Source organism: Macaca mulatta, chromosome 5 (genome assembly GCF_049350105.2).
Source record: "Macaca mulatta isolate MMU2019108-1 chromosome 5, T2T-MMU8v2.0, whole genome shotgun sequence".
NCBI classification, from domain to species: Eukaryota; Metazoa; Chordata; class Mammalia; order Primates; family Cercopithecidae; genus Macaca; species Macaca mulatta.
This window is the reverse complement of record NC_133410.1, coordinates 162,874,059-162,889,000: the sequence shown is the minus strand read 5'-3', so window position 1 is coordinate 162,889,000 and position 14,942 is coordinate 162,874,059. Positions and strand designations below refer to the sequence as shown.

At 39.6% G+C, this 14,942-nt stretch overlaps 1 protein-coding gene across 1 annotated transcript in view; it reads left to right on the top strand.

Annotated features, from left to right (window-relative positions):
- DCHS2 (dachsous cadherin-related 2) overlaps window positions 1–14,942 on the top strand; it is a 266,804-nt gene that overhangs the window by 197,510 nt on the left and 54,352 nt on the right. The window contains exon 13 of the mRNA XM_015139368.3: window positions 2,360–3,217. Within this exon, the coding sequence (XP_014994854.3) occupies window positions 2,360–3,217 (858 nt within the window). The remainder of the gene's footprint in view (window positions 1–2,359; window positions 3,218–14,942) is intronic.

Sequence of the window (14,942 nt, the reverse complement as noted above, 5' to 3'; positions counted from 1 at the left end):
TCTTAACCTTCCCATTTTCATTTTCCTTTTTTTTTTTTTTTTTTTTTTTAAAGACAGGCTCGGCCGGGCGCGGTGGCTCAAGCCTGTAATCCCAGCACTTTGGGAGGCCGAGGCGGGTGGATCACAAGGTCAGGAGATCGAGACTATCCTGGCTAACATGGTGAAACCCCGTCTCTACTAAAAATACAAAAAAAAAAAAAAAACTAGCCGGGCGTGGTAGCGGGCGCCTGTAGTCTCAGCTACTTGGGAGGCTGAGGCGGGAGAATGGCGTGAACCCGGGGGGCGGAGCTTGCAGTGAGCCGAGATCGCGCCACTGCACTCCAGCCTGGGAGACACAGTGAGACTCCGTCTCAAAAAAAAAAAAAAAAAAAAAAAGACAGGCTCTTGCTCTGTCACCAAGGCTGTGCAGTGGTGCCATCACAGCTCACTGCAGCCTCTACCCCCTGCCAGGCTCAAGCAATTCTCCCACCCCAGCCTCCTGAGTAGTGGGGACTACATGCATATGCCACCATGCCTGAATAACTTAAAAACTTTTTTTTTTTTTTTTTAAGAGATGAGGTCTCACTATGTTGCCCAGGCTGGACTCAAATTCCTGGGCTCAAGCAATCCTCCTGCCTTGGTCTCTAAAAGTGCTGGGATTATAGGAACCATCCTGTTTTCTAATCAAACTTTGACATTGCTGCCTCGATACTATTCTTAAAATAGAAATTTGATTCATGACACTTTACTGTCCAAAATCCTTCAGGGGGCTCCCTTGTGGATTTCAGGAGAAACTATAGAATCTTCAGCGGTATACAGAGAGCCCGTCACCATTTTACCCCTGCTTACCTCCCAAATTCATGTCTTTCCTCTGCTACTACTGCCAGCCCTTTTCCTACTCTCCACATACAAACACCCAGGAACCCTGTGTTCTAGTCACACCCAAACATTTGCAGCCTGTTAATTCTTATATTCCTAGAACTTCTCACAGGCTCTTTCCTCTGTGAGAGGAACACTCTCTCCAAAACTTGTAGTATGGCTTCCTCCACTTTAGGGGTGAAACTTGATGTCACTGTTTCCAACAAGCATTTCTTGGTCATACTAACATAGGATTATGTGCCCTTTCTCTGTACTTCTCAGAGAAACAGCACCCCTTGGCTAGCACTATCTGTATGCACTAATTTAGCTCTGTACATATGATTTTCATATGGTACTTTAATATCCAAGTATTGACCAGCCTTTCCTTTTAGACTGTAAACTGTTGGAGCTGGAGCTAGGTCATGTCTTACTCCCTTCGTATCTGTGATCTTGAGCACAAACTTGACACATACTAGGTGCTCATCAAATGTTTGCTGAATGAATGAATCACTTTATCAACCACAAATACTACAGAAATGTGGGTTTGTCCAATCATCTCTACTTTTGGTGTAAATTAACTATGCCTCATGAATACAAATGCAGGGCCCGCTCCTTCTCCCTAAAACTACCTATTGCTGTTGTTTCCTCTGAATGCCATTCTACTTGGTCCTCATATGCTTCTGATATGCAGACTCTATTAAGTTCCCACACTATTGGTCCTGCTCTTCATCCAAGAATATGACTGGCAAGTATTTAACCACATTTCTCCTCACTAATTTTCAGGGTTATTTAAAAAAGTCTTTGAAAGCTTTTTGTCCCTGTGTTCAATTTTAAGTTTTATTCTACTCGATACTGTGGAATATAATAAAGGGCAGATTTTTTTAAGGAATAGATGAATAGAACATTGCCTTATTTATGTTTTGGAAGAAATAGGCAATTGTCCAACTAACTCTAACCAAAGTGTTACGATTCATGGACAAAATGCTGTGGACATGTAGAAGGGAAGGCTTACTGCAATAGTATAACAGACATGAAATCTGTAGTGGGTAATATTTGGGAAAATAACTACAAATCAAATCTGTTCATTTCTGATTGATATCTTAAAAAAGGACATTACATTCTGTTTCTTATCCCCAACTCCTATTGTTTTGTATTAAATAAAACGTTCATCTTTATCCTCTTATGAGGAAAAATATATTAAAATTAAAAGTTGTAGATGCACACAAAAAAATCATACGGCTGCAAATCAGTGAAAGCAAGTGTTCTAATTATTGACTGATTAAAGATAGGCATTGAATCATATTATTCTGTTTATCCCCTCAATAGAATAGAACTTTCATGAGGGCAGAGCCTTTATCATGTTTACTGTTATATCCCCAATATTTACAGAAGTGCTAAGATACAATATAATCGGGAGTAAATATATTTTTGAATGAATGTATAAATGAATACCATAGACAGTGCTAGCAAAGAGCTGCTACTTTTTCAATTCAGATGAATTTGGAATTGTTTTCTTTAATAGATGGAAATACCGATGAGTACTTTGCTATAAATGAGATGTCAGGAGAACTCTCAACCACTCGTGCTTTGGACCGGGAACAAGTCAGCAATTTTACCCTTGCCATTCTGTGCTCTGACCTGGGAGATCCGCCTAGGAGCTCTGTAATACACCTGCAAGTTAGAGTTTTGGATGCCAATGACCACACTCCTTCTTTTCCCACACTTTATTACCAGTTCTCTGTGAGAGAAGATGCTGAAGTGGGAACAGTGGTTTTTGTGCTTTCAGCTGTGGACAAGGATGAAGGCCTGAATGGGCAAACTGAGTATTTTCTGACTGATGAGGCTTCTGGTGCATTCACCATTGATCCTATGTCAGGCACATTGAGAACCAGCAACACCCTCGACCGTGAAGCCAGATCTCAGCATACATTTAGTGCTGTGGCCAGAGACTGTAGCATCCAGGGTTCACGAAGCACTACTGTAATTATAAAAGTATGTGTCACTGATGTTAATGACAATGACCCAGTTTTGGAACAAAACCCTTTTGATGTGTTTCTTTCCCCCCAGTCGCCTACAAACCAGACAACTGTCATTGTGAGAGCCGATGACCCAGATTCGGGGCCCAACGGAACTGTGGTTTTTAGTTTTGCAGAGACTCAGTCAATGTTTTCTATTGATAAACATACAGGAGAAATTCAATTTCAGCAAAATCCATCTTCAGAATACTTCCCTATCTGGCTGCAGTTAAAAGTTACAGACCAGGGTGTTCCAGCCAGGACAACCACAGGTCTCTTGGTCATCCACATGGAAGGAGAAGATGTAAAGATTTCCTTCAGCCGCCATCTGTATAAAGGGCTCGTGACTGAAAATTGTGAGGCAGGTGAGTGTCACTTCAAGTTTTTCATATATCATACTTGTTTTGGCAAAATGCTTAAGAGTATGGATTATACTACGAGAGTGCCACTGTGCATTCAGTTATACATTTTTTGGTTCAATGCCTATTCTTGATATTGGAATAAACGTGGTTAAGAGGAACCTGGTCTGAGATGAAATGTCAGGGCAGAAGACAGTGAGGACCAAATTCCTTCTGACCTCTAAAGGAGGGCCCTCCCATTAAAGATTCAGTTAGAAAAGCTAATAAATAAATGGATGGGGAGCCTTTAATCTCATATTCTTACTGTGTTTTCTTGACCTCTTGTCAGAGTTGTTGGTAGTTCCCTTATGTTTGGAATTGCTTAATTAAATTTAGCTTTTATCTTTTTAATAGAACTTACTCTAAAAATTTCTTTATTAAATATCACACATAAAAAATGCTAAAAATACTTCTGGAAATAATATAAGCATGTATCCATAAATATCCAGGTAAGTGTATATGTCAAGACATCTGAAGCAATACATTGGGACCTCTCTTGGAAGAGCAAATATAACATGTGTGAAGGGCATAAGTCTGAATTTAGAGGTGAGCTAAAAGTTGCAAGTGTAACAGGAAAGAGAAAGGCCAAAGGAAAGGATGACAGTTAAGGAGGCTGTTGAAACTGACTAGATGTAATTAATCTACACCTGGGTCAGCAGGGTGTCTTGGGCCCCTGTGAAAAACAATGACAACATCATAAAATATTGATTGACATTTCAAGCTGGCTGATGCTTTGCTTGGAACATGAACTCAATACAAACTGCCAGATCATATTTTAGACACCAGAAGATTATTTATCCTCGTTTGTTCAATTTTTTTGCTTTCAAATTCCCAAATTCTAGTGGTTTTAAAAGATTGTAAATCTACCTACCAGTGTTAGAATAGCCTTGATATCAATTATTTAATAACATTTTATAGCTGCCAGCATTATTTTCTCCCCAAATACGCCTGCAATTTTAACCTTTATTTTCAACTGAAAAATACGTGCCTATCAGAAGCTTAAGTTTTCGGTGGGCCACTCACACATTTGATCTATGAGTAGGCACCACTTGGCATCCTGAGTGAATTATTTTTGGTATTATCATAAATTTTCATCACTCCAAACTACTTTTAACATTTTCTTATTCTTTTAAGGAAACAAAAAATTAAAAGTTAAAACAAATAACTCCAATGTATTGCTATTTGTTTAACATTTCTTTGTTGGAAAGCCCACAGGTTCAGCTTTTGATTAATGTTGCATTCATCTATTAACAATATTAAACTTAGCACCTCAATTGTTTAAAATAATGTAGAGTTTCTATTTTAAAATCAGCCTTTTGGTTGATAAAATTTCTTTAAGAGTCAGTCATGAAATGTTCACTTCATCATAGGAAGAGGCACTCTCAGAATTTCTGGTAAGACACAGACTGGCCCCACAGCAGCGTGACAAGAAAAGTTAACATCCAAGTGACTCCCTACTCTTTACTGTGAATGCCCCCCTCCTGACTACCCCTTTCCCCTGCATTTCCAAGCCAGATTAGAGAGAGAGAATGTAACTGTTCTGAATCTCTTAAAAGTTAAGGATAAACCACTTGGTTGCCCACGATGTTTCACTGCACTGAACAATTTAAACGAATCTCCTAGAAACCAGCTTTTATTTCTTTGGTTTCATTTCCAGTGCTTTCGCTGTCATGATAAGAATGAGTCAGCAACCATAGTCCATGATGTGGACTGTTCACAACTTTATGCATTTCATTGAATTGCCAGGAGGGGAGAAATTGAAATTATGAATGATATTGATACCCCACTTAAAAGTAAATACTCAGACCTTGAAAATGAAATAAAATTAAAACCTGATGACACATGGGTGCACTCTCACTACTAAAATGTATTCAGTATTGTACAATACATAAATTAGATCTTGATGTTTTGGATGAAAAACCCTTTTTCCAGCTCTTTGGCAGTTGATCTGTTGAATTCAGGCTCCACTCTTGGTAAGGCTGGGCACATGTGTATTAGAGTGTGAAACTCGTGACACTAGTTAGTGTAGCTGAGTGGGTCCACCTCTGTCATGGCTCTACTGGGCGTATTCTCTTGGATGACTTTCTTACAGGGATACTGTAAAGATTAAATCAAGTTTTAAGAGGATACTAGTCATTGCTTTCTTTGGTTGCTATTTTTGTCATCTTCCTGTCCGACATCTAAAGTTAGCTGGGTATAAATTCTCACCAGAGCAAACAGTTGTTACACAACAATTATATTACAACAATGAACTACTTGTGGTTGTTAGGGGCCTACAGTATGTCTTACTTTGTCTTCAAACCAGATAAGAATGATACTTTCCAAGCATGAATTATGATGAATTTCTCCATAAACACAGTGTTATTCTCAGCTTTGGAACGTATGAATGTTTCCACATATGAATTCCTATGATAATGAAAAAGGGAAGCAAGTGTTAATCTGTCATTCCTATTTTGTTATTTAGGGACAGTCTCATATTTTGGTATAAATTCATTGTATTGAGCATTATCTAACTAGCCATATACAATGGTATGGAATTTAATCACTTTACTTATGACTCCAAGATGGCTCTGGAGGAGAAAGAGAAACGTCTTATTCTCAGAAAAACGTACATACTTCACAAAGCAGTTTTTATCTTTGCAAATTCACCCAAGTCCCACATCTGGCCCTCAGCCAGACAGACACCAGACCTTATTTGATTAACTCACCAAGGAGTTCCTTTCCCCAGGAGTGGGAACTTATTCATCAATATGGAAGAGATTGATATATACACCATGCCAGTTTTGTTATTTATTTGGTGAGCTGTGATTGTTATGTAGATTACAATAGGCATATTGGAATGACCAGTTTTCCCTTTCTAGGAATAAAAGACACAAGAAGCCAAGTTGTAATCAGAAAGTTACTTGCTTATCCTCAATAATTAGGAGCAGGATGTCATTCAAGTGTTGAGTATCATCAGCCTACATTACTCTTTCCTCAGGCAGAGTTTACATAGCACTGCCAAGTTAGATTTTATGATGCCTTCATTGACTGTCTGGGCTCCCATTACTCACCAGTTTCCTTTTGATTTACACATTCCTTGTTGGTATCTTAACACCTCTGTCAAGGCTTCAGCCCTGGAAGCCACTTATGATCTTTTATGAGGATTTTGCATAACTCTGCTCTAAACTGTTCTGCTTCATTTATAAACATAAAAGGGTTAATATTTTGGAACCATATTAATACTTTTTTCTGTTACTTATCTGTGGATAAGACCTTCCACCTATTCTACATAACACATCCATTTGCTGTGGATAGCATTAGGATTGCTATAGTGGGAGTACAAAAAGAGGATAGTCTGCCTTTGATAAACAAAATAGGGAGTGGGGGTCATAAAAAATATTAGATCAAGCATCAACAAAATCAACTAATTTTGTGTGCATGTCAGCTGTACTGTTTAAAACTGTAACTCTGCTTCATACATCTTTAACTCTTGAAGGACACTCATCAGTATTCCTGAGGATGCCCCTCATGGTTTTTCTCCTTCCCCAACATGCTTCCTATTAAATGTTGACTATATACTTGGTATGTTATACACAATATTCAATTTTAAGGGGCCTTGAACATCTATTCATTTAGTCTTTTAAAAGGTGGTTTTGATGATCAAATGAGCACTTGTAATCTCTAAAGCATTTCACCATCACCATTACCAGCAGTTGTAAGTCTAAGATATGAAGAAGAAAGTGCAGCCAGACCCTGTGGATAGCAGAGCCAGGGGATGTTTGCTCCTAGTGGGTATTCCCCAAATGTTTATTGATACCATTTTACCATTTAATCATTACTTCTAAGATAACAAAAGGCATATATATGCACAAATGAAAAAAGAAAGAAAGAAAGAAAAAAACTCATGGGGTGAGAGGGAAGGGTGGGGGCGATAGTTGTGCCAGGCAGTGGAAATATCATGCACAAAGCTTGGGGCCTCCAGAGGGTGTGGTGAGTTGACCTTGGGACCAACCGTTTCATCTGGAATCGCTAGAGAGCAGCGTGCACAGAGGCTCATGTGGTTTCCAGCGATAACTTGGGAGAGAGAGACATTGATGGCCTTTCAATTACCAATATCAACATTGACATTGTAGAGATCTCACTTTGGAAGCTGTGTGGAGGGTAGCCTGGAGGAGAGAGATGAGTTAGGAGGATACTGTGGTGATTTACGTGCTAATGACCCAGGCCTGAAGAAAGCCACAGCAGTGAGGGATGACAAGAGGGAATGTGCTTCTCAAGTGTTTCCAAGGCAACCTCAATGAGGCCTGGGGGTTATTTATACCTGAGGTTCTCAACCAGGACTACACAAAGAGATACCAGGGGAGCTTTAAAAAATTACTAATACCAGCCGGGTGCAGTGGCTCATGCCTGTAATCCCAGCACTTTGGGAGGTGGGGGTGGGTGGATCACCTGAGCTCAGAAGTTTGAGACCAGCCTGACCAACATGGAGAAACCCTATCTCTACTAAAAATACAAATAATTAGCCAGGCATGGTGACACATGCCTGTAATCCCAGCTACTCAGGAAGCCGAGGCAGGAGAATCGCATGAACCTGGGAGGTGGAGGTTGCAGTGAGCCAAGATTGCGCCATTGCACTCCAGCCTGGGCAACGAGTGAAATTCCATCTCAGAAAAAAGAAAAAAAAGAAAAAATTCTAATACCTGGACGTCCACCCCTTTCCTGCATCCAGTTAAATGGTAATCGTTGACGATAGACCACACATTGTTTATTTGTAGAAGCTCCCATGCGATTCCAATGTACAACCAAGGGTGAAGGTAGAGGGAGGCCTGAGAAGAAAATCTAACGCAATGTCAATATTTTACAGGAGTTGATGAAATAATGTATCTAAAAAGGAGATTGAGATGGAGGGCTAGGGTGGTAGTGACAATATCCAGGAGGATGGTGTTAGAGAAACAAGAAAGTGGCACATTTAAGAAATGGGGCGGTCAACCATATTTAATATAGAGCAGGGGCTAGGTAAGATAGAGACTGAAAAATGGCTACTGGTTCATTTGGGCCCTGTCCCCAAAGCAGAAGTAAGTGAGGTAGTGGGCTGCCACCTGCTGGTAGTGGGGCTACAGCTCAGTGAGTCCTGGGCTTGGTTGAGTTGGGAAGAGCATTACCTGAGATGTTTTGGGGTTACCATCTTGGTATTGGGAGGTATGAACATGGGAGAAAGGAAGGCATCTGAAATAACAAGTCCATGTATTAAATATAGAGGATAAGGCAATAAAGGAATGGCACTAAAAGCAAAATAAGGTACTTGGAGAGTCTAGAGAGGAAGTTCTGAGGAGTAAATTTGCTCTGTTGAAGTTGTTCAGGATTTGGGCCAAGAACAGATACTAGCAGCCCACGTTTTCCAATGTGAATTCTGGAGTCAGCTGTGGCTTCTTATAGGAATTCCTCATAGCTAAATGGAACAACTTGGGAGGGAATTGAGATTTTGGGAGATTCAATAGAGATTTATTTTAAAAGCCAGAATGTAGTGAAGTGCAGAGAGAAAAAGTGAAATCAGTCCCTGAAATCAGACAGAGACATCAGTTTATATTTCACAAGATTTTCCTATGAAGGGAAAGAAAGGAAAGTGGCAATAGCTTGAAGAACCCTGAGGAATCAGAGGGTTATTTTGTTCTGTTTCTGAAAGTAGGAGAAGGTTTCAGTATTTGTGATTTATAGCACTGGAAAATTTACAAGAAACTTCCATTTTTTTATTGTAGAAAATTTGTTTTTGTACATTTTTAAAAATTTTAATGTTTAATTTCTGCAGGTCTGTAGTAGGTATATATATTTATGGGGTACATGAGATATTTTGATACAGACATGCCATGTGTGATAATCACATCAGGCTAAATGGAGTATCCATCTCCTCAAGCATGTATCCTTTCTTTGTGTTGCTAACAATCCAGTTATACTCTTAGCTAATTTTACATGTAAAATAAATTATTGTTGATGGTAGGAACCCTATTGTGCTATCAAATACTAGACCTTATTCATTCTATCTAACTATATTTTTATACCCATTAATCATTCCCATTTCCCCTCTAACCTCCCATTACCCTTCCCAGCTTCTGGTAACCATCCTTCTTCTATTTCCATTAGTTCAATTATTGTAATTGTTAGCCCCCATAAATAGGTGAGAAAATGTGAAGTTTTTCTGTCAGTGCCTGGCTTATTTCACTTAACATAATGACCTCCAGTTCCATCCATGTTGTTGCAAATGACTGGATCTCATTCTTTTTTTATGGCTGAATGTTACTCTATTGTGTGTGTGTGTATCACATTTTCTTTATCCATCCACCTGTTAATGGACGCTTAGGTTGCTTCCAAATCTTGGCTATTGTGAACAGTGCTGCAATAAACATGGGAGTGCAGATATCTCTTCAATATACTGATTTTTCTCTCTTTTGAGTATATACCTAACAGTGCGATTGCTGGATCACATGATAGTTCTAATTTTAGTTTTTTGAGGAACCTCCACACTGTTATTTATTTATAGTGGTTGAGCTAACTTACATTCCCACCAACAGCATATAAGGATTCCCCTTTCTCAACATCCTCACTAGCATTTGTTTTTTCCTGTCTTTTGGATATAAACCATTTTAAATGAGGTGAGATGATATTATTTCGCTGTAGTTTTCTGATTTGCATTTCTGTGATAATCAATGGTGTTGAGCACCTTTTCTTTTAACTGTTTGCCATTTGTTTGTCTTCTTTTGAGAGATGTCTATTTGGGTGTTTTGCCCATTTTTTAATTGGTTGATTAGATTTTCTTCCAAAGAGTTGTTTGAGCTTCGTATACATTCTGGTTATTAATCCCTTGTCAGATAGATAGTTTGCAAGTATTTTCTCCCTTCCTGTGGGTTGTCTCTTCACTTTTCTGATTGTTTCCTTTTCTGTGCGGAAGATTTTTAACTTGATACGATCTCATTTTTCTTTTTTTGCTTTGGTTGCCGGTGTTTATGGGGCACTAAAGACATCTACTCCCATTCCAATTTCCTAGAGAGTTTCCCCAATGTTTTCTTTTAGTAGTTTTATAGTTTGAGGTCTTAAGTTTAAATCTTTAATCCATTTTGATTTAATTTTTGTATGTGGTGAGACATAGTGGTCTAGTTTTATTGTTTTGCACATGGATATCCAGTTATCCCAGCACCATTTATTGAAGAGACTGTTCTTTCCCCAGTGTATGTTCTTGGCACCTTTGTGAAAAATGAGTTTATTGTAGATTTCTGGATTTGTTTCTGGATTCTCTATTCTGTTTCATTGGTTTATGTGTTTGTTTTTATGCCAGAACCATGCTGTTTTGTTACTATAGTTCTGTAGTATAATTTGAAGCCAGGTAATGTGATTCCCTTCGTTTTGTTGTTTTTGCTCAGGATAGCTTTGACTATTATGGGTCTTTTGTAATTTCATATAGATTTTAGATTTTTTCTCTCTATTTCTGTGAAGAATGTCATTGGTATTTTGGTAGAGATTGCATTGAATCTGTAGGTTGCTTTTGGTAGTATGGACATTTTAAGAATATTGATTCTTCCAATCCACGAACATGGAATATCTTTTCCTTTTTTGTGAAGCCTCTTCAATTCCTTTCATCAGTGTTTTTTGTTTGTTTGTTTGTTTGTTTTTTATTTGAGACAGAGTCTTGCTCTGTCGCCTGGGCTGGAGTGCAGTGGCTGGATCTCAGCTCACTGCAAGCTCTGCCTCCGGGTTTATGCCATTCTCCTGCCTCAGCCTCCCAAGTAGCTGGGACTACAGGCGCCCACCACCTCGCCCAACTAGTTTTTTGTATTTTTTTAGTAGAGACGGGGTTTCACCATGTTAGCCAGGATGGTCTCGATCTCCTGACCTCGTGATCCGCCCATCTCGGCCTACCAAAGTGCTGGGATTACAGGCTTGAGCGTTTTATAGTTTTCATTGCAGAAGTCTTTCACTTATTTGGTTAAGTTAATTCCTAGGTATTTTATTTTATTTGCAGCTATTGTAAGTGAGATTACTTTCTTGTTTCTTTTTCAGATTGTTTGCTGCTGGCATGGCAATATGCCATGAATTTTTGTATGTTGATTTTGTATCCTGCAACTTTACTGAATTTGTTTATCAGTTCTAATAGTTTTTTGGAGGAGTCTTTAGGTTTTTCCAAATATAAGATCAGATCATCTGCAAACAAGAATAATTTGACTTCTTCATTTCTGATTTGGATGTCCTTTATTTCTTTCTCTTTTCTGGTTTCTCTGTTTTGCTGAGGTATGTTTCTTCTATAGCCAGTTTGTTGAAGGTATTTATCATGAAGGGATGTTGAATTTCATCAAATGCTTTTTCAGCATGACTTGAAATAATCATATGGTCCTTTATTTTGTTGACATGATGTATCACATTGATTGGTTTATGTAAGTTGAACCATCCTTGCATCCCTGGGATGAATCCCACTTAATCTTTCTAATGTGTTGTTGAATTGGTTTGTTCATATTTTGTTGAGGATTTTTGCATCAGTCTTCATCAGAGATATGGCCATTATTTTTCTCTTTTTTTGATGTCTCTTAGTCTGATTTTGGTATGAAGATAACAATGACCTGGTAGAATGAGTTTGGTAGTATTCACTCTTGCTCTATATTTTGGAATGGTTTGAGTGGGATAGGTGTTAGTTCTTCTGTAAATGTTTGGTAAAATATAGCAGTAAAGTCATCAGCTCCTGGGATTTTCTTTGCTGGGAGACTTTTTATTACAGCTTTTATCTCATTACATGTTACTGGTCTGTTCAGGCTTTGGATTTCTTCATAGTTCAATCTTGGTAGGTTATATGTGTCTATGAATTTATCCATGTATTCTATGTTTTCTAATTTATTGGTGTATAACTGTTCATACTAGCCACTAATGATCCTTTAAATTTCTGTAGTATCTGTCAAAATGCCTTCTTTTTCACCTTTGATTTTATTTATTTAGGTCTTCTCCCTTTTTTTCTGAGTCTGGCTAAAAGTTTGTTGATTTTATCTTTTCAAAAAAACCAAGTTTTGGTTTCATTGATCTTTTGTATTGTTTTCTTCATTTAAGTTTCATTTATTTCTGCTCTGATCTTTGTTATTCTTTTCTTCTACCAATTTTGAGTTTGTTTTGCTCTTGCTATTTTAATTCTTTAAGATGCATTGTTAGATTGTTTATTTGGCATTTTTCTACTTTTTTGAGAAATGTAGGGGGTTCCTAATGAAGAGGCATCACCTTGGTGGTCCTGGATACAGCCCAGAAGAATTATCTTGATTACCAGGCAGAGACTGTTGTTCTCTTCCCTTACTTCCTCCCAAACAAATTCTTTTGCTCTATGCTGAGCTGCCTGAAGCTGTGGAAGGAGTGACACAGGAACCCCTGTGACCACCACCACTGGGACTGCACTGGGTCGTACCTGAAGCCAGCACAGCGCTGGGTCCCATCGAAGGCCTATAGTAACCACTGCCTTGCTACCAGCTGTGTTCGCTCAAGGCCCCAGGGCTCTACAGTGGGTGTTGAAGCCAGCCAAGCTTGTGTCCTTTCCTTCAGGGCAATGAGTTCCCCTCAAGTCTAGGTGTGTACAGAGATGTCGTCAGAAAGTCAGGACCCCTGACACACCTACCTGGTGCTCTATTCTACTGCAGCTGAGCTGGCACCCAAGCCCCAAGACAAAAGTCCTTCCTATTCTTCCCTCCCCTTTCCACAAGCAGAATAGTGTCTCTCATATGGCCACCACCACTCCAGGCCCATGATGAATACTGTCTGGCTACTGCTAATGTTCACTCAAGGCCAAAGGAATCTATAGTCAACTCGTGATGAATATTGCCAGGCCTGGAACTCTCCCTTCAGGGCAGTAGGCTCCCCTCTGCCTTGGGGCAGTTCAAAAAATGCTGTCCACGAAGCAAGGCCTGGAATCAATGATCTTAAGAGCCCACTTGGTTCTGTGTCCCACTGTGACTGAGCTGGCACCTAAACTGTAAGACAAAGTCCCCTTTCCCCTTCTCTCTCTTTTTCTGTAGCAGAAGGGGTCTCTCCCCATAGCCACCACATCCGGGAATACGCTGGGTCACACATGAAGCCAGTATATCTCTGAGTCTCACCCAAGTTTCATGGTGAGTACTCCTGGCTACCAAGGAGTACTTCAGAGCCCAAGGGCTCTTTCATCAGCAGGTGGCGAATCTTGTCCGAACTAGGTATTTCCCTTCAAAACAGCAGGTTTCTTTCTGGCCCAGGGTGTGTCTAGAAATGTCTGGGAGCTAGGGCTTGGGATGGGGGCCTCAGCACTCTGCCTAATGCCCTATCATACTGTGGCTGAGCCGGTATCCAAGTTGCAAGGCAAAGTCTTCTTTACTCTTCTCTCTCCTCTGCTCAAGTGGAAGAAAAGAGTCTGTCCTTGAGTTATAAGCTGCACTGCCTGGGGTTGGGAGAGGGGTGGTGGAAGTACTCCCTTGGCCACCCCAGTTGGTGTCTCAGTAGGTCATGTGCTCCCTCAAGTCCACTGGCTTCACGCCCTGCACAATTCCTTATACAAGAATTGTGGTCCTTATGGCCTAGACAATCTTTCAAGTTTATTTAGGACTCCAGAGCTCTTTAGCCTGCAGTGGCAAGGCTTGCTGGAATTCAGGTTCCAACTGCTGAGATAGGAGACTCCCCTATCACCAAGGTTGGACTAAATGTTCCCTCCATGGGAGCTGGCTGAGTTCTGCCCCGTGTTGCTTTCTGCTGTGACACAACAGCACTGAGTTCCAATGCAGAGTCGCACAATCACCATGCTCACTCTTTCCCAAGTACAGATTCTCTCTCTTCAGCACATGGCCACTGCCAGGAGATGGGGAAGGTGGGGGTGTATTCAAGACTGTCCCTACACGCCTCAGTGCCTCTTTTGGTGATATGAAGTAAAAAACCAGGTACTGTGATTGGTCACCTGACTTTTGATTCTTATGAAGGTCCTTTTTTTGTGTAGATAATTGTTCAATTTTGTTTTCCTGTTGGGAGGACAATCTGTGGAGACTTCTATTTTGCCATCTTGTGCAACCTCCTCATTAATATTTAAGTCAAAAATAGAATAAAATATTTAGTAGAAATAACAGAGATTTTATTTTTGTTTTTAATTGGCATCTATTGTTTGTGGATGTCTGAAGCCTGATTTTAGATTATTTTGAGAATAAAAATGCTGTTTTCATGAAGAGCTGCTGCAACAATCATTGAATTATGGAAATATGGTAGCGTAATTTTTATTATTTGGTGACTAAAAGCATCTTAAAAGGCATTTCTTTAAGTGAAGTGTAACTGTACATTTTGGTAGATACATTTATCTTGTTTTTTGAGATAATTGGAAATGTTCTGGGTTATCTCAAAACCAAAGTTGAGAATTACACAGAAAAATTGCGCAACCTTTCTTCCTAAACACATGCAGGCTCTGAATTCTAGCTTGGTCTGGAGTTCCGGGAGCTGGAAAAGATAATGAGGATGGCTCCTGAAAATTCAGGGAATCTAAAGTCTGAGTGTCAACTTTGGGATGACAGCCCAGACAGGAAATGTTGGGAAGTGAGGGAAAATCGGCAGCACCAGGTCCACAAGCAAGATGTTGACTCTGATCTGACACTGAAGCAGCAGTGAAAATTCTCAAACTCATGTCTTAAATACAGTCTTATGTAAATCACAAAATTAGAGATGTAGTTGGAACATCTAGGGATCA